At 32.7% G+C, this 23,986-nt stretch overlaps 5 protein-coding genes across 6 annotated transcripts; 4 read left to right on the top strand and 1 right to left on the bottom strand.

The window, feature by feature from the left end:
• The first annotated feature begins 68 nt into the window (after nt 1-68).
• Nucleotides 69-1,325, top strand: LOC130663867 (60S ribosomal protein L18a). Its single transcript, XM_057463391.1, has 3 exons — nt 69-209; nt 529-708; nt 919-1,325. Exons 1-3 carry the CDS (start codon nt 192-194, stop codon nt 1,252-1,254), a joined length of 534 nt encoding a protein of 177 aa, XP_057319374.1. The 5' UTR covers nt 69-191; the 3' UTR covers nt 1,255-1,325.
• A 946-nt stretch (nt 1,326-2,271) lies between these two features.
• LOC130663865 (F-box only protein 6-like) lies at nt 2,272-4,196 on the top strand. The gene is made up of 4 exons (XM_057463389.1): nt 2,272-2,542; nt 2,977-3,535; nt 3,615-3,761; nt 3,819-4,196. Exons 1-4 carry the CDS (start codon nt 2,529-2,531, stop codon nt 4,023-4,025), a joined length of 927 nt encoding a protein of 308 aa, XP_057319372.1. The 5' UTR covers nt 2,272-2,528; the 3' UTR covers nt 4,026-4,196.
• Nucleotides 4,197-5,408: 1,212 nt separating this feature from the next.
• Nucleotides 5,409-11,037, top strand: LOC130664108 (uncharacterized). The gene is made up of 3 exons (XM_057463868.1): nt 5,409-5,845; nt 6,009-6,152; nt 6,298-11,037. The coding sequence occupies exons 2-3, from the start codon at nt 6,069-6,071 to the stop codon at nt 10,792-10,794; spliced, it is 4,581 nt and encodes a 1,526-aa protein (XP_057319851.1). The 5' UTR covers nt 5,409-5,845; nt 6,009-6,068; the 3' UTR covers nt 10,795-11,037.
• A 2,748-nt stretch (nt 11,038-13,785) lies between these two features.
• Nucleotides 13,786-17,206, bottom strand: LOC130664109 (uncharacterized). Its single transcript, XM_057463869.1, has 2 exons — nt 16,440-17,206; nt 13,786-15,824 (listed from the first exon to the last, which is right to left on the bottom strand). Exons 1-2 carry the CDS (start codon nt 16,828-16,830, stop codon nt 14,164-14,166), a joined length of 2,052 nt encoding a protein of 683 aa, XP_057319852.1. The 5' UTR covers nt 16,831-17,206; the 3' UTR covers nt 13,786-14,163.
• Nucleotides 17,207-18,655: 1,449 nt separating this feature from the next.
• LOC130664110 (plasminogen activator inhibitor 1 RNA-binding protein-like) lies at nt 18,656-21,933 on the top strand. 2 transcript variants are annotated; one of them, XM_057463871.1, is made up of 6 exons: nt 18,656-19,049; nt 19,932-20,085; nt 20,250-20,453; nt 20,860-20,943; nt 21,082-21,601; nt 21,682-21,933. In XM_057463871.1, the coding sequence occupies exons 1-6, from the start codon at nt 18,794-18,796 to the stop codon at nt 21,787-21,789; spliced, it is 1,326 nt and encodes a 441-aa protein (XP_057319854.1). In that variant the 5' UTR covers nt 18,656-18,793; the 3' UTR covers nt 21,790-21,933. The 2 variants fall into 2 exon arrangements, with proteins under 2 accessions (XP_057319854.1, XP_057319855.1); XM_057463872.1 differs by having other exon boundaries at nt 18,658-19,049; nt 20,872-20,943.
• Nucleotides 21,934-23,986: the final 2,053 nt, after the last annotated feature.

Raw genomic sequence — 23,986 nt, 5'->3', positions numbered from 1 at the left:
TTTAAATAAATAAATTATTTGACATTTTAAAATTCGTCGCTTATTTAAATTTATACTTTTTAAATTTTCCCGCGCGCCAGCCATTTCAAATTTTTAGTTTTATAAATTTCCGCTGATCACGAACTCCATAGTCTGCCACTGTCTCATTTGGTCTCTTTTCCGGTCAACGAAGCTAGCGGCCATACTGCACGATGAAAGCTAAAGGAGAGGTAAATTTATTTATTTACCTTTTTAATTAATAAACAATTAATCAACATCTCAAATTAACTACCATTCAATTTTAAATAATCATCTACAAAAAATTCCAGCCATTTTTCGTATTTTTCAACTTCAGTGTCGAAAATTTGTTTTACTTGGAGGTTAGATGGACGGCATGGTTTATGTGTCGCTCATCAACTCACTTTTTAAAAAATAATTTATAATTAATTTCCTATCCTGGACTGTCAAAAAATTTGACGAGTTTGCAGTTTTTTTTTTTTAGTGTAAAAAATGTATTTTTTAAATTAATTTAAATTTTTAATTTTACAGTTGGGTGAATATGAAGTCATCGGAAGGAAACTTCCTACCGAGAAGGAGAAAACAACTCCTTTGTATAAAATGAGAATTTTTGCTCCTGATGCCATCGTTGCAAAGTCAAGATTTTGGTATTTCTTGAGACATATCAAAAAGTTCAAAAAATCTACGGGAGAAATTGTTTCAATTAAACCAGTAATTATTTTTTTTATTTATTACTACTAATAATTAATCAATAACTTGATTTACTTTTTTGTAACTCCATAAATATTTAATAATTTTTGCGTAACGTAAAATTATTTTATCAAACTAAATATTTCTTGTAAATTTTATATTTTAATTGACAGTCGATCGACTGTTGATGTGTGCTGCAGATAAATATTAATATGATGAATTAATTAACAGATCCCGGAACCAACACCAACCAAGATCAAGAACTTTGGAATTTGGTTGAGATACGACTCCAGGTCAGGAACCCACAACATGTACCGCGAGTACCGCGACATGTCAGTGAGCGGAGCAGTTACTCAGTGCTACCGTGACATGGGAGCACGTCACCGAGCACGAGCCCACTCGATCCAAATTATCAAGGTCGAAATCGTCAAAGCTGCTAACTGTCGTCGTCCACAAGTCAAGCAGTTCCACGACTCCAAGATCAGATTCCCACTGCCCAAGAGAATTCACCACAAAAATCGTATGCCGCTTTTCAGTGTACGCAAACCACGTACTTTCTTCCTTTAAATATTTGTATGCTACGATATTGTGTATTCTTTAATATAAATCTTTGGGAAAAATACAACATTTAAAATATATTTATTTTATTTTAGTTTATCCTGCAATTTAAATTCAACTATTCACTAGTTTGATATCTACATTTTATTTTTAATTATTAATTTCTAAATATTTTTATTAAAATAAAAAAGAAATTTATTCACTGTCGTTTAAATTTTATAATAATTAATCATGAGTTTTTTTTTAATACTAAAGTAAAGACCTTGCAGGTCATCCTCAATTATTATTTCTGTATAAAAAAATTAAAGATCTACTAGATTTAATTAGGGCCAATTTTATGATCCTGAGATTAGCAGACAAAAATTTTCGGATTTTTTAAAAAATAATTTAATTAAAAAACTAAAAATATGCACATGTAGAAAAATTTTAAAAATTAGACATTGGTTAATTTCAGTATCATCCAATTTTTCAAACCGAGATTATTATTATCCAGATTTAAACTAATATTGCTAGTGTATATACATTAATAATATATAGATTTACCAGCAATAATAATTTAAACCCGGTTTCAAAAACTGGCCTTTAATTTTAGTTGGGAAATTTTTTACTCATGATAACTTGCAAAAGTACTAGCAAATTAAAATTCAAATTTTTGAATTTTCTTATAATGAAAACTTAAAAATTAATTGACCGTCTGTCAAAAAAAATATAATTTTTGAATCCAAGTAAAAAAATTTTTTTTATTTCTGGTCAAGAAGTCCGACTTTCTTAGAAAACTTTTTTGACAACCGACTATTTGTAGCCTTCGTGAATATTAAAAATTATTATTAATAATATAATATACTAAGTATATCAAGTTATATATTTAATAATACTAAAAATATGTAAATAAGTAACGAATTAAATTTAAATAAATTTAGTCATACTTGAGTAGTTACATAGGGACTGCACGTTGCCAGTGATTTATTCAAGTAAACAAATATGTGTTTAAATTTAACACTCATACATATAAGTACATGGATATATAACATATATAGAATATATTGAGTCATAAAAAGTACATCTAGATGAAAACATTCAAGTTTTCAGTTTCTTTTATTCTTTCAGTAACGGAGTCATCATTAAAAAATAAATTCAAAATTTTTGAACACTAATTTAAAAATTATCAGATGTCAAATTAATTAAATAAAGTTTATATTTAATAAAAATAATATCACGTGAGTGGACATCAGTGACATAATTTTTTATCCATAATTGTAAAAAGATTGGCCTTCGAAGGTTATATGGACATGTCTGCGTAAGTGTTTTTTTATTTATTTCGACACTCGAATAAATTATTTCAAATTCTTTACCTTTCATATATATTTTAATTAGACAAAAATTGATTATTTTTTACATTTATCGTGTGCTATTATCTATTATTTTAATTGTTGAATAAAAAACAATAGACGGTACTGAAAGTAGCCGACATCTGACAGTTCTAAGATTTTCAATTGTCAGCGGAAAAATTTTTAAAAACATCCACAGGAAATTTTTTAAAAATCTTCATATGAATGTTTTAAAATTTTTCTGTCAGTATTTAATTTGTTTATTGAAAACAAATAATTTTTTAAATGACTGCTACCATTCATGATCCTGAAGTTAATTAACAGACAGAAAAAAATATATTACGCGCATTACATCACATTGTATAAATAATGATGACTAATAAATAAACAAATTGACTTATAGGTTCGTCAGCAAAATACTGGGATTTAAATCCCAGCGCGTTCCCTTTGAAGAAAGTGAAAACAATGGCCTAGTACTGGCAGACAAATACATTCCTGAAGAATTACTGGGAGAATTATTTTGTTACGTTGACTGCAAGTCGCTTTTGAACTGTCAGCTGGTTTGCAAAAGATGGAAAGATCTTATCCAGGAGTACGTGTGGAGAAAAAAAGCGGAGTTGATATTCGGGCAATCGCTCCAGTGTCTGAAGAGCTACGAAATGCCTTGGACAGTTTATTATAAGATTTGTAAAAAAAATCCCTTTGAACGAAACTTGCTGAAGAATCATTCTGGTCAAGAAGGATTGAAAAAGCACTGGGTTATTTCGCGACAGGGTGGCGATCATTGGAGAATCGAGAAACCACCAGTTGGTGTTCCACCTCTGCCAGACGATCCTGTTTTTGAAGGAAAAAATTCATGTTTCGTGACATCCTACAGTTTGTGTTCTAAAAGACAAATTGTTGATCTTATTGATGAAGGATTATCTGATGTTCTTCTTGATACTTTCCAACCACCTATTCAGGTATTAATTGCTATAGATCTAGATCTAGATCTTGATTATTTATCAATAGTTATAAGTAATTAAATAATTTATTTATCAGGTTGGCGAATGGTACAGTTGTCGTTGGGATTGTCCAGCAAAATATGACTGTCATGTTTCATTACTTGATGAAAATGATAAGGAGTTGGACGTCTATGTATTTAGAGATGATCTCGAAGATGATGATAAGCAAAATAAATGGTTGCATGTAAGACAATTGATAAATATTTGAATGATTAAGAGAATAATTGACAATTATTTTCAGTTTACTCATGAGTTTACAAATTACGGACCCGGTGTCAAGAAAGTGTTATTCCAACACAGTGGCAAAGACAATTTATTCTGGGCTGGGCACTACGGAAGCAAAATGGCTGGAGCTTCTGTCGTCGTAAAAGTAAAACCAAAGGCGTCGAATGCTTCACGAAAACGAAGGTCTAGCATAGAGTTAGATTCTAGTATAGAGTTAGACTAGTACTAGTTCATTTTAAATTGTTTCTATTTAAAAATTTTATTGGTAAGTTTACTGTTTCAATTTTGAATCTTTGATATTTATTAATACGTATAAATAAATATATTTATGTTAATAATCTATTTAATAAATAAAGTTTTTATTGATTTATAAATAAATAAAGTTATTAATTAATTGCTAATGTTGCTGGCAACATATAATTGAAATTACTCATAAGCCTTCTGTACTTAATTATAATGAAACTTTAATTTTAATTGACAAATTTGTATCTTTCGATAATATTTAATCAAATTTATTGTTTATAATAATTTTTTATGTTTATATATTTATTTATATAACATATTCATTTGAAAGATGATCCTGAAGGTAGTAGACAATTAACAATTTTCGGATTTTTTTTTCTACAAATTAATTACAAAAAAAAAAAAAAAACTAAAAATATGCACGTGTGGAAAATTAAAAAAAATATGTGTATTTTTTTTTAAATCTTTTTTTTATAATTAATCGTTTTAAAAAAATTCAAAAATTATTAGACGTCAGCTAACTTCAGTATCATTTGAATGAGTGTAATTGTAGTCGACATCAGACAAATTTAAAATTATAAATAATTTTAAAAAATGATACTGCAGTTAGCAGACGTCTAATAATTTTTGGATTCTATTTTAGACAGTAAATTATAAAAAAAAAAAAATTTGAAAAAATTGCACCTGTAGTTTTTTAAATTTTCTACATGTGCATATTTTTATATTTGTTTTTTTCCTGATTGATTCGTTGAAAAAAAAATCCGAAAATTTTTAATCATCCGCTAACTTCAGAATCATTTTAAAAAATGCACTTATTGATTTCAAAATTTTTTAAATCCGCATTTTTTAAAAATTTTATTTTATTTATTATTTACTCCATTTATTAATAATTTTAAATTTGTCTGACGTCTGCTACATTCATACTCATCATTTAAATGAAAGTATTTTTTTAGCAAGAAAAAAGTTTAGAATATAAATTGTTGTTATTTTATTTCGTTTTATTAATTATTGAACTTCCTGACATTGAATTTAAAAAATAAATCCAGTTATTGTTTTAAATTAAAAATTATAATTAATTTTTAATAATAAAAATATTGAGTGTGAATGTAGCAGGCATCAGATAAATTTAAAATTATAAATAAATAGAGTAAATAATTAATAAAATGAAATTTTAAAAAAATGCGCATTTAAAAAATTTATGATCCTAAAGTTAGCAGACAATTAAAAATTTTCAGATTTTTTTTTCAACAAATCAATTACAAAAAAATTAAAAATTAAAAATATGCACATGTAGAAAATTTTAAAAACTACAGGTGCAATTTTTCAAATTTTTTTTTTTTTATAATTTACCGTCTAAAAGAAAATCCAAAAATTATTTGACGTCGGCTAACTTTAGTATCATAAAAAATTTTCAAATTAATAAGTGTATTTTTAAAAAAATTATTTACTCTATTTGTTTATAATTTTAAATTTGTCTCATGTCTGCTACATTCACACTCATAAAATATTCATTAAAAAAAAATCGATTGATGGTAACAATTTTTTGAAATTAGAACTCGCACCCAGCGCCATCTTATACATATGTATGTGTTGTCATCATTTTAAAAAATATAAGCAAATATTTAACGGCCAAGTTGCTGTAAGTTCTCCGTTAATTATTAATTTATAAAATTCCTTTAATTATCATACAATAAGTATCATATTTACAAATATATAAGATCACATGGGAAGCAAGATGATGATAAAAATCATTTTTTGATCTACTTCCAAGTGATGATTTTTTATTAAACCGTTTTAGAGGTTAGTATAAACAGAGATTTGTTTACTTCATTCACCAGTCGACTAATTAGTCAATTAAAAACTCTCATCATTATTTCCATTTTCTACCAACTTCCAGTTATTTAATCAATTGATAAAATTATTCCTGTAATTTTTATCCAGCTGAAAATATTTTTTTTCCCAGACACAAGTTTGCTTTTCTCGAGACGTTGGCTGGATAATTTATATCCTGACTTAACTTAAAATGTCTCAGACACAGCAGATACAGCAGCGATGGATTGATTCCCTGAAAGCAGGAGAATTTCAAGGTCTTGCCAATGAAATAAAGGTACGAAAAAAATCCTAGAGCTTCTATTTTTAATTATCAATTGAATCAATTATTTAAAGCAAAGATCATCTGACCCAGTGTTAAATCCTGGATCACTAATTCATCAAATAGATTTAAAATTAATTATTTATTTGTTTCATTACAGGAGAGTAATTTAAAATTATCTTCAGAAAAACTAGACGTATCATTGTCTCGCTTGCTCGTAGTGATCTGTGGCTTTGTAGCAGACCAGAAAAAACTTGCACCTGAAACTATCCAGGACTTGAGAGACATCATCCGCGTAATCTACCACAAGTTGGTATCAATACCAGACCCAGTTAAATTTTTCTTGTCGCTCTACCACGTAATCAGAATATTTTGCTCCTCGAAATCCTACCAAGCAGCTCTAGAGATAACTGACTACTTTTTACCCGGGACTTTGTGGTACTCACGGGTCGGGGATCCATCATCTTCCCTCACAAAACTCACGAATCTCTGGGCCACCAGTTTGATCAGCTTCCTCAAGTCCTTCGATAAGTTAGACGACAACCAGTTCAAGTCAACGAGTCACTGGATTGAGTATCAGCTTAAGCTCCGCTTGCTCTGCGGTCCAAGTAGCCACCGGTCGTTCATCAACGACCTCGACTCCTACTACAAGATTGTCAAGTCTCTGAACAATGGAAAGTACGAGGACAAATTCCGGTGTTTGATGATGGATACATTAACGTTCACTAAAATATCTTTGAGTGTCGAGGACAAGTATCGGAGCTACGAAGCTTTTCTAAGACTAATTACTGAGATCCTGGTGAGTAAAATAAATATAGACGGAGTCTACAAAATCGCTAGTAAAATACGCCAAGTATTTGACCCCTTCCGCGAGGCTGTCAAGGTAGACAAGGAAGTTGACAGATGTTTCAAAATTTACGAGCTGATGTGCTCGATACTCACCAGGTCGGTTCTTTATTTTACCAAGGATGCCGTTGATGCCACTGACAAATGCATTGAAAAACTTGATTACTTGGCCAATGAGTACGGGACCCATAACGCAGTGCGTCATAATTTGCAGCATGGCTGCAGGCTGCTTCACTTCGTGCTGATATACTGGGACAATTATGCTAAAGCAAAGGAAAAGTTTGATATTCCCTTGGAGCACATGCCCAAGTTACTATCGCTGATAATCCATCAGTCGGATTTGATCTCCCGACAGCCGATCTCTTCATGCAGTAGCTGTTCGTCATCCGAATGCACGATCAGAAGAGATCTTTACAACAGCACTGGTATTAAAATTCGTATTCTCGCGATTTTAGCCCGCATTGACGCGACGTCTGATGATCTCAGACGTATTGCTGTCTCAGTATTCAAGGACAGCGTTGACAGCATCACGGAACTGAGGGACAATAAATGCGAGTCCTGGTTAAGGTTCTGGTCGCTCTGCACATCGCGTGCTTACAATATCCTCCTGCACTATGAAAAATTATACTACCAAGATTGTCGTCTTATGAGCGAATTAATGTGTCGTAAAATCAGGAGCTTCGGTATCGAGAAACTCTTTGATGAAAAAGAAAACTTTTTGGCTGTATGCTTACACCGACTTAGTTCCGCCCACTTTCACAATGAAAATTATCAAGAAGCTATGACTGTTTCTGCATTGAGCGCGTACGTCGGGTACAGTTTCGAGGAATGTCCAGCGTTTCGTATGTGGGCGAATGTTAAGTATCGGTACTCATCAGCGCATGGCGTCACTATTTTAGATTGTCTTGCGAGAAACGACGTGGGCAAACAATTTGGGATTAAGGTAACGCTTGATAATAATCAGAAACGTTTGATTTGTCTGCGGGAAATCAAAGGGTTGGAGAACGCGTCGATTAATATGGTCCAGTCGATAATACCAGCAGTACAACTGATGGAGACTCTTGATCCTGATCCTATGGAATACGCCCAGGCGGTCCACTTGCTTGGTTACCATCTTCTGGATCTCCGTGATACTGAGTCTATAAAGCAGTACATCACAAAAGCTCAGTCCCAGTTGAAGAAAGCCAATAAAACTCCCGCAAGCCAGCTGATGTACGGCAACCTCTTGTTCTACGCCTTCGTTCAGCGGCTCGCTGACATACGTCGCGCTACTGAGACTGAAATGGAGACCTCTACGATGCGGCTGCATTCTAAAACTCCCTCGAATGGTTCAGCGAGTAACGTAGTCCCAGCTTACAGTCTTATCAACATCAACACCTCTGCTGATCTAGAGATCGCTTTGGAACGAGTGCTAGACATCTGGACAAACTATTGCTCGCGAGAGGGTATCATTGAGAGTTTCGGTAAATTTTTAACTCCAAAAATGATGATAAGACTCGTGATAACTGCCGGAGAGTACGCTAAATTTTATCACTTCCGCGGCCCGGAGATAACGGCATGGAAACTGGCCATGAGTTTGGCTAAAAAATTCGACGATGATCTCTATATTATTTACGTCACTGGTCGCAGTATTATGTCACGTCACATAAAGACCCGGTGGATCACACTCGCTGAGGAGTGCGTCGCTAAATTAATAGACACGAGTGATGAAAAAATAATTGCGTGCATCGCAATGTTTAAATTAAGTTTGTCAAGTTATTATTTTTACTTAGAGCGAGTTGATGAGGCCAAGAAGCTGTTCGATGAAGCGATGGAGATGCCTAGGATCAAGTTTACTAAAAATCTTCCGACTTATCTACTGGCAATGGACATTTCCATATCACACAGACTTAATTATTACGACAAAGCTGATAATCTCAAGTACTCGCAGTCGCTTGTCGAGGGTCTCTATACGATGATTTTAATTGAAGATGAATTTATGTCACACGATTTTCCTCGGGAAGTGTTACTCTATCGGCTGGATACGCTGTTCCAGTTCACGAATCACATCAGCTTGCGGATGAACAGTCTGGTGTCTTACCGTGAAATTTCAGCGCACTTGTCACGTCGGCTTGGAGTTGTCCAGAAACTAGGATCTGTTTTGCACGTCGCCGAGTGTCTAAAGAACCTCTGCTTCATTGATTTGTCGCGCAACCAACTGGAAGACTGTGAAGTGAAACTCCAAGGACTTGAGCACATTCTCAAGCTAGATGTCTATGACTTTGGCGCCAATACTACATCATCCAAAGCGGCAGTAAATGTCTTCTATGATTCCTCTCCAGTGCGGATGATTGAGTCCGTCCGCGACATACCGCAGAATGACGCCTCGCCGGTACTTATCAGCAAAGTTTTCTCATCTCCCGATTTCATGGAGCACGAGAGCAAGTGCAAGTGCTTCAAGTGCACCAATTTCGCTTATAAATATCTAGTATTTTCGTGCACTCACATACGCGCTCAACTTTACGCGGCTCAGAATAATTTTACCCAAGCGCTCCAGCACTTCCACGGAGCGTTTCAGATTATAAAGAAGCTACTGAATGTCCAGGTCGAATCTTTTGAAATAACTTCTCATCAGTATGTTGAGTACGTACTGTTCTTGTTGGATTTCGCAAGATTTATCAAGTACTCAATACCAGAAGGCCGCGAGGCTCTCAGTATCGTCGTATTTGCGTTGAATATCTGTGAGAAACATAAAATAAAAAATCATCCAGTCTATCTGAGTATCAAGGAAATGATATTTGAGTACAGATTCCAAGAGACTTTTGGCCCGGACCAGTACGCCAAGTTTGTGGTCCCGGGTGTAAAAGAAGAAAACGTTGATGATTATTTGCCAGACAGCGGTGACATTTGCACGACACCTATCAAAAGTTCCTCTGGATCCGCAAGAGTTAAGCAGCGCTACACTCCTCCGATCTTGACTCTCACTAAAGCTGAAGTCAATACAGTTCAAGAGGATCAAGACTGTCTGACTCCCGTTTACGCTAGTGATGATCTAGTCAAGATTGAAAAGAAAAAACCAACGAAAGTCACCAGAATTAAACCCATCAGACGTAAGATATCAGACTCTGAGTACCTGAGTCCTAGTACTGCTTCTATGGAAAATAAAAATCCTGATAAATTAAATACTGATGTGTTTATATTTGGAAGTGATGATTGTAAAGAAGACAAAAGCAATTCCTGTAAAAAAAATAGTGTGAAATCAACGAGGTCACGTGCTACGAAAATTAAAAACGAAGTTAAAACAGTTGATAAAAATACTGATAGTAAATCTCGTAAAAAATCAACTGCAACTGCGGTATCTTCCAGAGAATCTGTGAAGATTAAAAATGAGGTTGTCGAAGTTATTGATTTAGATGAGGATATTAATTCTAATGATATAAATTATAATGTTAGTAAATATAATAGCAAGTCAACTGACAGTTACTCATCAACCAAAGACTCTGGGAGGATCAAAAGTGAACTGGAGACTGTAGTTGAAAATTTAGAAGCTGTGCATATCAGCGAATCTAAACCGAGTGTTCGGAAAGTCCGCAACAAATCATCAGCAGATTCAATCCCAAAGGCAGCGGAAAATAAATCAATTAAAACTGGTGCCAAGGCTAGATCAGCAAGTACGAGTACCAGTAAAAGTAAAGTTATCAAAGAAGAAGTTTGCGAAGATATAATCGACGCCAGCTACGTCGTCGAACCCAGAAGATCAAGACGCGTCGCTTCGAAGAGCGAGTCTGATAAAAGTAAATTTAATTCAAAAATATTGAAGCCAAGGAACTGATAATTAGTTTTGATAAATAGATAATTAATATAATATGTAAATTAATAAAATAATATTTTTTTATACTTATATTTTAAAGTAAGTTTGTAAAAATATCAACTAGCGCAAGTATTTTTATAATTATTTAATTTCAGTAGAAAGTGATTATAATACTGGTGTAATAAATAAGTAAATAATTTTTTTTACATGAAATTAGAAAAGTTTATTAAAATATATTGTATGTACATTTTATTTTTTTGTTTGAAAAAATCTTATTGTCTATTACTGACAATAATTAAATACATAATTATTATTTAGTAATTACTAGTATTATTAATAATAAACATGGCATAATTAATAACTGGTTTGTTCTTATTTTTTTTCGATTTATTTTGTTCAACTTAAATACTGCAGCGACAAAAACTTAAATAACGACGGACATTAAATCAAAAGTCTTACTTTTATTTAATTTGTTAAATATCACACATTTTCTCATATCAAACATTGTTTTAGTGAACTATTTTTATCAATTTATTAATTAAGGCCACTCTCAGTGCCCCACATTTTAAAAATTTTCAATTCCAACTGTCGTAAGAGTGTCAAAATTTTATCAATTAATTCAAAAAAAATTAAGGCATTGATTGAAAATGTAGATTTTTAAAAAATTACTTATAGTTGACATCAATTGGGAGTCAAACGAAATTGGGAAAATAAATTTCAGTAAAATTTATGTCAATTTTATAATTCGAATTTTCAAATCTCGTTTAACTCCTAGTTGATAACAACTGTAAGTAATTTTTTAAAAATTCTGTCTCGGCGAAATTGTCTTCTTTTCAATTGAAGTTATAATTTTTTTTTAATTAATTAGCAGGGTACAGAAGTTTGTGCTTAACAATAAGAATAAAAGAAAAGAATTCGCCCGAATCTCTCTATATCAAAATTACGATCGCGAGCAAATTCACGTGAATTTAATTAAACGATATTTTCATATATCGAATGCCATAAAAGAATGTTGAAATTTTGGTTGTAAAAAAAATATGTCAATAAGACAATCCGCAAGACCACCAGCAAGAGAATGAGCAAGACCACCAGTAAGACAATTGTCTTGCTGATGGTCTTGCTGATGGTCTTGCTAATTATCTTGCTGATTGTCTTATTGATATATTTTTTTCACAACCAAAATTTCGACGGCTTTAATTACACTCGACATTTGAATCTATCTTTTAATTTAATTGACGTGAATTTGCTCGCGATCGTCATATTGATGTAGAGAAATTTGCGCGAATATTTTTCTTTTATTCTTATTGTTGAGCACAAATTTCCGTACCCTGTTAATTAGTAAAATTTTAATACGTTTATGACAGTTGAGATTGAAAATTTTTAAAAAGGAGGTAGTGTCTGAGAATGCCCTTAATTAATAAGTTCTTTATCATTTACAATAAATAGTTTAGCGAACTTGTGGCTCCGATCGCTTATAATTGACTCAACAATTTAACAAATAAAAATCCCAATTATTGACTGGGTATCTGTTAATGACTTGTCTTATTTTATTATTCAATTTTATAAATTTATCTGTTATTTCTTTTTTCAAACATTTAAAAATTTCCCTCCAAAAATTATCACTTAAATATTAAAGTTATTTTTTAAATTTCTCAAGTACTTTTGTATTTATTACAAACTAATGAATAAATTAATAGTAAAAATGATTGATTAATTAAATCAATTACAAGCATTGAATATCAATAATTGGGATATTTATTCCATATATATTTATAAAAAAAAAAAAAAATGTAAACAGTTGACAAGTACGATATTTAAATTAAAGGCACTAAATTAAATGTAAAAATATATTAATTTTGTTCGGTTATTTTTCATGCATTAAATCAAAAAATAATTTAAACTTATAAATATTTTAAATTCATGCTTTTGATTTTAAATATATAGTAATTTTGATTTATTTTATTTAACTTAATTTCAAAGTTTTCGAGCACTTATCTATTTTTGTTGGTCTGAAATTTTATTTAAATTTCAAAATTAAATACGATAACAAATAAGCCATTTATCTGGCTGTTTATTTAAAGAAATATTTAATTAAATTCAAAATAAAATTCCAGAGCAACTAAAATCCAGCCGTTAATCCCTTCGTATCGTTCTTAACATCAAAGCTTTAAATTTTTCAATTTCTAAAAATAACAGTCCGAATACTTTAGAAATAGAAAAATATACGCTAGATATTTTATTTAAAATATACCATCATACACTATCGTACTTAAGCAAAAAAAAAAAAATTAATAAAGAAACTTAATTTTTTCTTCATAATTATTTTCAGTTATCACACGTAATTAAACTTATTATCAACAGCCATCTGTAATTATAAATTATGGAAGCTTCATAATTAAACTTAAATCTTCTACTATCATTTCGCTTCATTAATTTCAAAAATACTTATATTTTTACACGCCCTTTTGACTTTAGTCTTTAAATTTAAAACCAAATTTCATGATTTTGAAGCCAGCAGGCAATTAGCAATTTTTGAATTTTTTTTTCAACACAAATTACAAATAATTTAAAAAAAGTAAAAAAATGCACATGTAGAAAATTAAAAAAGCTAGAGGTGCAATTTTTTAAGTATTTTTTTTTTTTATAATTTTTCAGTTTTTAAAAAATTCAAAAATTATTAAACATCGACTGACTCTTGTATTAAAATTTTTTTTTAATTGCTCATCATATTGTAGACTTATTCTAAAGCTGAAAATTTTTTTTTTCAATTTTCGGTCATAAAATAAATCTACAAAATGATTGGCTACGAAAAAAAAATTATACGCCCCTTTGATTTTAAAGTTAGTGACTAAAATGAGTATGAATGTAGCAGACATTAGACAAATTTTCAATTATTAATAAATAGAGTAAATAATTAATAAAATAAAATTTTTTAAAAATGCGCATTTAAAAAATTTTGAAATCAATAAGTGCATTTTTTAAAAATTTCATTCTATTAATTATTTACTCTATTTATTAATGATTAAAAATTTGTCTGATGTCTGCTACATTCACACCATTGACTAAAGCCAAAAGGGCATAGAAAAATAAGTTTTCTAGTAATTAACAACGCGGTTTAATTAATCAATGTTAAAAAATGATCAACATGAGAAAACATTATTTGTTACTAATTACTAATTAATATGTACAAAAATAATTAAATAATTAATCCACGAGTTGTAACTAAGAAAATAATCAATCACTCTTTGGAAGTAACATAAATTTAAACACGAGTAACAAGACAATGAATGAAAAAAATATATATATATAATATTTATAATAATAATAACATATATATCAACCTTGCTTATCAATGTATCAAATAATGAGCTTAGTTACGTAAATCACAGTCTAAAGTTGAGTATACTTAAAGTCAGAGTGTACTGCCATCAATTCTCTAGTGTCAATAGACCCGATGGCTTTTGCCCTGGCAGCTTCTGCTTGAGTTTTGGCGAGTTCCATAAGCGCAAGAGCGCCCATCCACTTTTTATTGTCTTCAGGTGCTTTAGTAACTCCATCGTTTTGCGTTGCTGGCAGTTTTTCAACCCCAATATTATTAATATTATTATTATAGTTGGCTCTTTGAACGATACCGCGAGAATCTTGATGAGAAAAACTGCCAGCGAGCATCAACACAGTTGGTCTGGTTCCGTTGTCCGATCTAGTGGTTTTGGTGAGATCGTCATCGGGTCTGATTGGCTGAGGCAAACGAGACAGTTGATCGTAACCCTGAGAATTATCACGCAAAGTATCTCTGCTCCATGACAGTGATAAATCGGTAGCACTTTGATTATCATTAATGTTAATTAAATTATTGTTATCAGCTAAACTACATTGAAGATCACGGCTGGTATCCCTACTACTCCAGGATAAATCAGTAGCACTTAAATTAATATCATTTAAATTATTGTCTGCTAAACTACATTGAAGATCACGACTGGTATCACGGCTCCACGATAAATCTGTTGCGTTTAAATTATTTTTGTCTGATAAATCATCAGCTAAGCTGCTGCAGCAGAGCTCATTGGACAATGGCACTTGGTTACTATTAATAGGTTGGACAGATGAGTGATGGTTCCAGTGATTTTGAGGCTCCTGAGTCTCGTCGAACACCAGTTCCTTGGCTACATTTATCCCAACTCTGTCTGATCTAGCTTTGGGTGACATCGATTGCCATGGAGGTCTCTCGAAGGAAGCTTTCTCATTGGCAAGTTCATCATCACAATTTTTATCAGGCGCAAGAGAATGAAAAGCCACCTCTTCGCTCAAATTACGGATGCAAGAGACATTTCTCGCGGGAGCTGGTGGAGTTGTTTCAATTCGCGTTTCACTTTCGTCGACAATTAATTTCTTGGGCTGTGAGTCCCACTCTAGAGGTCTCGCGAGCTGTTCACGGCAAGCTTCACGCAGCCACCGTTTCTTCGGCTGCAGTCTATCGAACATCGGGCGCACCGGAGTGACTGACAGTTTTGTCGCGGTGGTAGTCGCGGACTCTTCGTCTTCCGAGTGATTAAGAACACAGATTTCAGCAGCCTCATCATCCTGACTCTCTTCCTGGCTGTCCTGACTCTCACTGCAGTAAATCCTCTGATTCGGTGACTTGCAGTCTCTGTTTTCCTGCTCGCCCGCGTCCATCATCAGCCCCTTCCTTGACTTCAATCTTTTGTAATCAGAGCAACTCTTCCACGATTTCTTTTTGCGATCTTTCCCCGTAGGCGTTCGGTCTTCTCGATCCCGAGCCATTTTGTATCTCTCCAGCCACCTCGTAACGTCATGCGGCAGTTCCGTGTTACCGGATACAGGTTTCAGTACAAAATCGTCAGAACGCGTCAGTGTCGCATACGGATGGTCCGGACAGTGACGATTTGCATGCGTGAATCTCATCTCACATCCAGGCCCCGTGCATAAAAAAGGTTTTTCCCCAGTGTGTAATCGTTGGTGCGTTTTTAGTTGCCCTGACTGCGTAAATGCTTTCGTACATCCCGGATAATCACACGGGTACGGTCTCTCCCCTGTAAAAAAAATTAAAATATTAAATTAATAAATAAACAAAAATGAAAATAAATTAATCCTCAAGTTATCATTCAAAAATACACATCTACATATTTTTATTTAAAAAATAAATCCAACAAATAAATAAAAGCAGGAGACAAAAGTGATGTTATCATAAGCACACATGTTTGAATCGGTAAAAATTTTACTACGTCCTCACTACTATACGCTACTATAGCGGTGTAGGGTTCCCAGCTGTACACAAAGAAACCAGTACAGAATGAAGAGTTAAGTCTGTTGTGAGTCGAGTAAAGTGAGAGTAGCCATTTAACAATTTAAAGCGCGTGATGGCGGTTGGCTTGGCGGGACGCGTGCTCACGCGTAACCGTTACAATCATAACTCATATAAATTATCAACACAAATGACAATAAATCATGGGCCAAATGAATAAAATCCACGATTTAAATCCTTCATAATAATTAACACAGGCATTCTAAATGATAAATCCATCAGTAAAACCCATAAATACACAGAAACTCATTGATAAATATCTGAAAGTTGCGATGTGCGTGCATGCAAACACAAACAGCCACCTTCAATTGTTTTACTATTGTTATTTACTACAAATATTTACCAGTATGAGTGCGCAGATGAGCCTGGAGACTTTTCTCACGCGGAAAGACCCGGTTGCAGAAGGTACACTTGATGCTGCTTGGCGACGTGCTGCCCTGCATCATCAGATTCGTCAGAGCATCGGCACGAGGTCTGCCTCGACGATGACTTTCACTGGCAGATCTATTGCCAGGTGCGACGCCGGCTTTTATGGATCCGCCGACACCGCCGTGGTGATGATGATGATCCCGATACTCGGGGGAGGAACACGAACTTCCTGGACTGAGGTTAACATTTCTCGCTTCCTCGCCCCAATTCCAGGGGTAAAACATCGTATCGCACATCGAGGGGCTTCTCGGCATCATCGCGTCGGCTGATGAACGTGTGTCCCGTTGCGGCGTATGCATCTCCATCCCTATAGCTACGCTATTTTATCTCACTAGTTTATAAAATAAACTTTTATTTATTATTGTTGATTATCGCACGCAAGTTATTAACTGTTTTTAATAATTATTATTTTAATTAATGACCCTTTTATTTTATTTATCATTGATAAGCTTATGGAATATTTTATTTGTTAGTTTACTATTTTAATTGTACTCTTACTCTTACTCTTACTCTATTGTATTTTAATACACACTCGTGTTGCTGTTGCACGAGTAAGAACGCAAGCGCGCCACCTTACTTCGCGTATGTTTAATCGCCACTGCCGCCGCGTGCAACTGATTCAAACCGCCAAAAAATAATACACCCGGCAGCTTCCCTCTCTCTTGCTCTCGTGAAATCCCCGGCCAAGGATCGGGCCAGAGCTTCGGCGCTTCAGCTGCTTGATTGTGTCTGTGAGCTACAATGCGTTTTTTTTTTTTACTCAACAAGTAAAGACGCGTCGCTAATTTTATTTAGGCCGCATTTGTAAAAAAAAAAAAAAGAAAAAAAACTGCGCTTATTATTAAGCCTAATTACAAAATAAAAATAATAAAATTTAAATATTAATTTAAAATAAAATTGTTATTTTATAAATAATATTCAAATAAATTTCAAATAAAATAAATTTATTTATTCGCCATTTTCATGAAACGATTTATTCGCCGGCCAATATCTGATTGGCATCAGCCATTAGATTAAAATTAATACGCAAATAATAGAGTTGTTGTTTTTTTTTTTAATTAATAATTTAAAGTAAGTACTGATGATTTTGAATTTTTGAATTTATTATTTTAAATTAATGGAATAAATAATGGGAATTTGTTGTCATTAAATTTAGGCGAAGTTTAAAATGAACAATCAAGGAGGAAATTCGGCGAACCAGCCATTGAATAAATCCAGCTCTGGACTGGGACATCAGAATCAAATTCAAGGGAACAATAAAATTATCAAGCAGAGTAAGAGAACCCGTCAGCAGTCACAGAAAAATGATTCAAATCATCCTCGTGTTACCGAAATTTATAGTACTCGTATGTCTGATGATCCTTCGGTTCATTACCTGAAGTTTTCACTAGGTAGTGGAGGCAGGCGCTACAGCTATGACGAGTAAGTAATAATTATACAATATAAATTATTTTTATTAATTAAAAATTACTAATTAATTATTTGTTTGCAGGTCTTAAGTCATCTAGAGATTTATTGATTCTGACAGCTGAAATTTAAACAACATTCATGGAGGATCAAATTACTGAGACAAAGACTGTACTCTTAGCATATATTTAAATTATAATTACTCAGGAATATATATATCATGTATTTTTAATTATAAATAAATTTATAAGATTCATAATAATGTTTTTTTGTGCAATGAAATTTTATTCATTTGAATTTTCCCGCTGCTTAGTTCGCGCGCCGGCCGAGTGGCGCGGCGGTAATTTTTAAAACATTAGGATTTAATTTTACGTAAAATAAATAATTTCTGTTATTAAATGAACAAAATTAAAATAAGTGAATGGTGACAGTAATTAATTAAAAGTTATTAAAAACGCTGTTATTTAAAATTCAAAAATAGTTGAAAAGTTGGCCGCGTTTTTTCATGGAAACCCGGCTGATTATCAACAAACGATAGCTGGTAATTTAACTGAATTAATAATAAATAATATTTTGTTTAGTGATAAAATTATCGGGATAAATATATAAATAATTAAATTGATTTATTTGACTGATCAGATGTTATAATTAAGTGATAAAAATAAAAAGTGGAGGGGGCAGAGAGAGTCTGGGTTTGAGACAAGAATGCGGTCCCTCCCCAAGCCCAGCACAGACCTCGTGGTAGACACGAACTTCTCGTCTCAGCCATATTGAAAAATTGAATGTATCTGTTACACAAGGGCTCAAGAGTAGCCGATAATTATTTGCATAATCCTCGTCAAAAAGAGGATAAATATCGCCATGGAGTACAGCATCACTGTAACTAACAAGTTCTCGTTAGCCCTGGACGAAGATGAGGATCCTTTGGAGCTACTGAAAGTTCGCGAACAAGAGAAGGAAGCTAAGAAAAAAGAAAAGCTATCAGAAAAGGAGAACAAAAGTAAGCAACCTGAGGCACCAGCCAAAACTCCTGGTGTTAAACCACAAAAGAGTCGTGTTATCAAGGAAGCTCAGCAGCAGCAAGTCAAGCCTGCTCAGGAACTCAAAAAGGATCAAGGTTAGTAACATTATTTTTAATCAAAGCTGATATGAATCACTTGACCTCGTGTTTGCCACTATGGCCGACCATGGACCTCGTGTTCATTCAGCCGATTATTCTCCCTCGATATCTCATGCTCTGGATTTTCACCACAAAAATACCAGCCCCCTACAATTTAAATATTTTTAACTTTTTTATTTATCGTCAGTTTATTTAATCACTGATGACAAACAGAAAAAAATCATTAGTCTTTGGGGCGTTTTCATGGGTTATCTGAGCATCTACCGGCGTGCGGGCCGCTAGTTTTATCAGACCGAAGCTTCTTCAACTTCATTCCTTTTTTTATTTGATAATAAAAATAATTATTAAATTAATTATTGCTTGGACTGATAGTTTTTCTCATTTTTTAAATCTTGCAATTCATCATGACCTTCCGTATACGGTAGCATTTTTTTTTACTTTGAAAATTATTTTTCATATGATTTTTTTTTTTATTTGAAACTTCGAGAAAATGCGGGCAAAAAAATACTTTGTTATTTTTGATATGCAATGGAGACATTGAAATTAAAGAACAGCTGGGCGGTAGAAATAATTTGAAATTCCATGTGCTTGTTCGTGGGTCTAGCCAACATGTCCGCCATGAGGCATGATAAAAATACAACTATCACCTTACCTCCCACTGTGGTTTACTATTTAGTTTTAGTAATTTATACTTTTACTTTTACTGTCTGTAGTTGGTAAATATTTATAGTTTATATATTTTTTGCTTAAATTAATTTTTTTTTTTAATTAAAAATAAACTTCAATATGAGACGTAGTTTGTAATTTAAAAATTTAATTACTCTGGTAATTAGTAAAGTAATTAATGATTAATAATTTTAAAAAATATATTTTATTTAGTTGAAAAAAAACCAGCTCAGCAACGTTCAGGCGGCGGTGATCGCAACGTAAAGTTCTCCGGCGAGTCACGCGAGGATCATAACAACAGACGTAACCGCGAAGATGGTGATCGTCCTCCTCGCAGTCAGGGAGAATACAGACGAGGACCTCCTGGGTAATTTTTTTTTATTACTCATAAGTTCTGAGATTTAAGTTTTATTGCGATCTACTGATAGAATTATATTTAAATTTCCAAGGCTGGTAAAGATAAAAGATAAAGTGGGAAAAATATTTTAATTACTTTTTTTTTTTATCTAATAATTGTTTGCTTGTTAACAGCGAGGGCCGAGAAAACCGGGACTACCGGAACTCAACTGATGGCCCACGCGGCGACTTTGGCGACCGAAGACCAGCACGTGGTGGCCCGCGAGGCGGCGGCGGCTTAGCCCCACGTGGTGGACGCGGTGGACCAAGAGGAGCACGCAGCGGTTTCGACAGTCGCGGCAAACGGGAATTCGATCGTCAATCTGGTTCTGATAAAACGTATGTTCTAATTCACATTTTTTAAATTTATAATCAACGTAACAGACTCAGTATCCGATCAGAGAACTAGTATTCGATCACTCATGTACGTCTATATCTATATTTACTAAATTTGACCATATATAGATCCATAAATACATGGAGTGATCGAGTACTAGTTCCCTGATCGGGTACTAGATTTTTTACCTCATTATTAATTAGAATTAGTTGACTATAATTAAATTTAATTCGCGGTCATAAATAATTGTCTGTAGGGCATTTTTAAAATAATTAATTTTTATTTTATGTCTGGACGTAAAGGCAACCAAGGTAAGCGTTATAATTAAAGTTTTTGTAGCGCATTAATTAAAGTTATCATTTTGTTTTAATTTTTTTCGGTTTATTTGTACCGTATTAATGATATCAGGCATGCTTACAGCGGAGTTAAACCAGTTGACAAGAAAGACGGCGCTGGCAGCCACAACTGGGGAACTCACAACGATGACATTGCGTAAGTTTATTGTTATTTTTATATAATTTTTTTATTATTATTATTGTTTACTGCAAATTTATCTCATTAGTCATAACGACTTGAGATAATCAGCTCTGCATTTATCAACATAAAATTAAAAATAACATTTAAAAATAGGGAAAGTCTTAACCCGGAAACCAATGAAGACTGGGGTAATTTGGACAAACCCGAAGAAGTACCAGCAGCTTCAACGGAGACCAAGGACTCAACAGAAGCTCCAGCAACTGCTGGCGATGTATCTGCTGAAGAAAAACCCGCCGAGGAAGAAACAAAAGAACTGACATACGATGAATGGAAGGCACTGCGCGGCACTCGTGCCAAGCCGACTTACAATTTGCGTAAGGCCGGTGAAGGCGAGGACTTGACTCGCTGGAAAAAAATGTACGCCTTGGAAAAGAAGAAGGAAGGCGCTGAGGAAGACGAAGAAGATGAGGATGATTACGACGCCGCTGCTGAGTATCCGCAACGCGTTGGCAGACAAAAGCGCGTCTACGACATTGAGATTCAGTTCAGTGACTCTCGGCGTGGCGCTGGAGGACGCGGTGGTCGCGGTGGACGTGGTCGCGGTGACCGCATGAATGGACGCGGCTTCGGTGGTAATCGCGGTGGAATTACCAGAGATGACACTCGCGCTGCTGTAAGAATTTTTTCTTAAATTTAAAATTCAATAATTTATTTATTCTCAACTCATTATTTATTGTTTTATATTTTATTTAGGATGTCATCAAGGCCCCAGCTCCATCAGTCGAACAAAGATCACCACGTGGACGTCCCCAGAACGCTCCGAAGGTCGACGATGAGCACGACTTCCCATCCTTGGGCTAGGATCCCATCACAGCCTCTTAATTTCTCCCTGCTGTGTTAACATTCAAGCAGCAAATTGAAAAAAAAAAAAAAAAATAATAAAATAAAATAATAATAAATAAGAAAAAAAAACTCCCACCATGGAAAAAAAAAAAATTAAAATAACTACACTCAGAACCATCAGTGAATAATTAAATAATTATTATAACTTTAAAAACTAGCCCTCTATGCTACTTTTATTATAAATTGTCACCACAATCTCGCAACGTTAAAAAAAACATACTTAGTTATATATTTAATATACGTAAAAAACATCAGTACGTATGCGTAAATTGAAACCCAAGGAATAAAACTAAATTATAAACGTTGATAAGAGTAGACAACATAAGTAAATAATACTTATGTCTAAATTATTAATTTATTAATCCATCGATTAATCAATTAATAAATACCATGTAGTTTTTTTTCCTGCATTATTTGTGCAGCGTAACAAACCGTTTTATTTTTAATATACTAGTCTAAGAACGACTGCTGGAGTAAGTCACGCGGAGACTAAGTGTTTATGTTTTAAACTTAACGTGCGTGTACGTAAATCTATTTTTTTTTTTATTTTTTCGCAACAACTGTAATAAACATTTTTACATGGTAGCATTGTAACAGCGTAAAAATTGCTACATTAATTATAATTATAATTATTATTAATTTTTATGCAGAAAATTAAATGAAAATGAAAATAAAATGACGACAGATAAACCAGAAGTACGAGTAGGAGAATCGATTTTTACAGTCTTAAATATTTATATAAAATTAAGGATTTAAAAAAAACGGTAACGATTACGGAGACTGCAATGGTTTTTTTTTTCAGCGCATTTTGTTGTTAAATTTTTTTTCTTTTTTAGTTAAGAGTTAAGAGTAATTGAAGGCCTAATTGCAGGCTAGTAAATATAAAGCTATCTGAGGAATACCTAATACGTATAAATATTAATAATTAAAAAAATAATAAGCTTGTATAAATAATTTGCTTGGATACTAAAAATTAAGACTCTTGATGGCCTTTATTTTGATTTTTTTTTGCCTTTTTTTTTTCAATTAATTTTTTATATCGTTTAAAAATAATAATAATAATTATGGTCCCTGTGCTGAGCCCGGCAACCGATGCCATTTTATTTTATAGAAATATTGAAAATTTATTGTTTTCAAATTTTTCTCGTATTGATAAGTTTTTTTTTGGCTTACATTTAAAAACAATGAAATGTATAGAAATAATTTACTTTATATAATTAATTAAAAAAAGAAAATTTAAATTTAAAAAAAATCATCTTATAAATCACGCAGACTTTTGTCCTCGATACATTTATTGGAAATAAAGATCAATTTTCTCGTATCGATACTCAGTAATTATAAAAAAAAAAAATTTGAAAAATTCCTTAAGTAGTAAGTGATTAGCGGGATTGATTACATCTATTTTATAGCAACTGCTAATTGTACACTTGTATTTAAAACAAAAATATTAAAATTACATTACACGATTTCTATAAGGGAAATAAAAATAAACTGTGAATATTTTTACAGTTTTCGTTGCTTTGGTAATAATCTGTAAATAAAAATAATTTACAATTTAAGATAATCAACAGTAGCCAATAATTGCCATTAGATCTTTAAAAAATTATTGACAAGTGATAAGAAAAAAATTATGACGGGTTGTGTCTGTTAATGGCTTCTGGTGTGCATTTAATTCATCGCAATTTACGCGCAGGTAACAATTAATAAAAATTTAAATTAGTAATTAATTTTTCTTTAAATCATTAAAACTTTTTTTATTTAAAAATCTAGGCTCCATTATTTATACCAAAAGTATAATAAATATTTTTGACGTTTCCGCGAACCAAGTGGGTATTGAATAATAATTGAATTATTTAAATACTTTCCAGGTTTTAATATTCTTTCAATACTTAATTTTATTCGTTATACAGATCAAATTATATTGGGAAATTTTAATTTCTGGTTGGAAGCTGACTGCCGATTTAAAAGTGAAGCTGCTGACTTTCTATTGATTCTTAAATTTTCCCGCCTTATATTCAAATCCAGGCGCCAATTATTTTTTTTAATTATAAATATATTCAGATAAATAAATACGTGTATTTAAATTACCCCTTTTATATTTCTTACCAACACCATTTTTTAAATTTGATTTCTCTTTTCTAATAAATATTTTCGT

Source organism: Microplitis mediator, chromosome 2, assembly GCF_029852145.1.
Source record: "Microplitis mediator isolate UGA2020A chromosome 2, iyMicMedi2.1, whole genome shotgun sequence".
Classification (NCBI taxonomy): Eukaryota; Metazoa; Arthropoda; class Insecta; order Hymenoptera; family Braconidae; genus Microplitis; species Microplitis mediator.
Note: the sequence above shows the minus strand (reverse complement) of the source record. Positions and strands in the feature narration are given on the sequence as shown.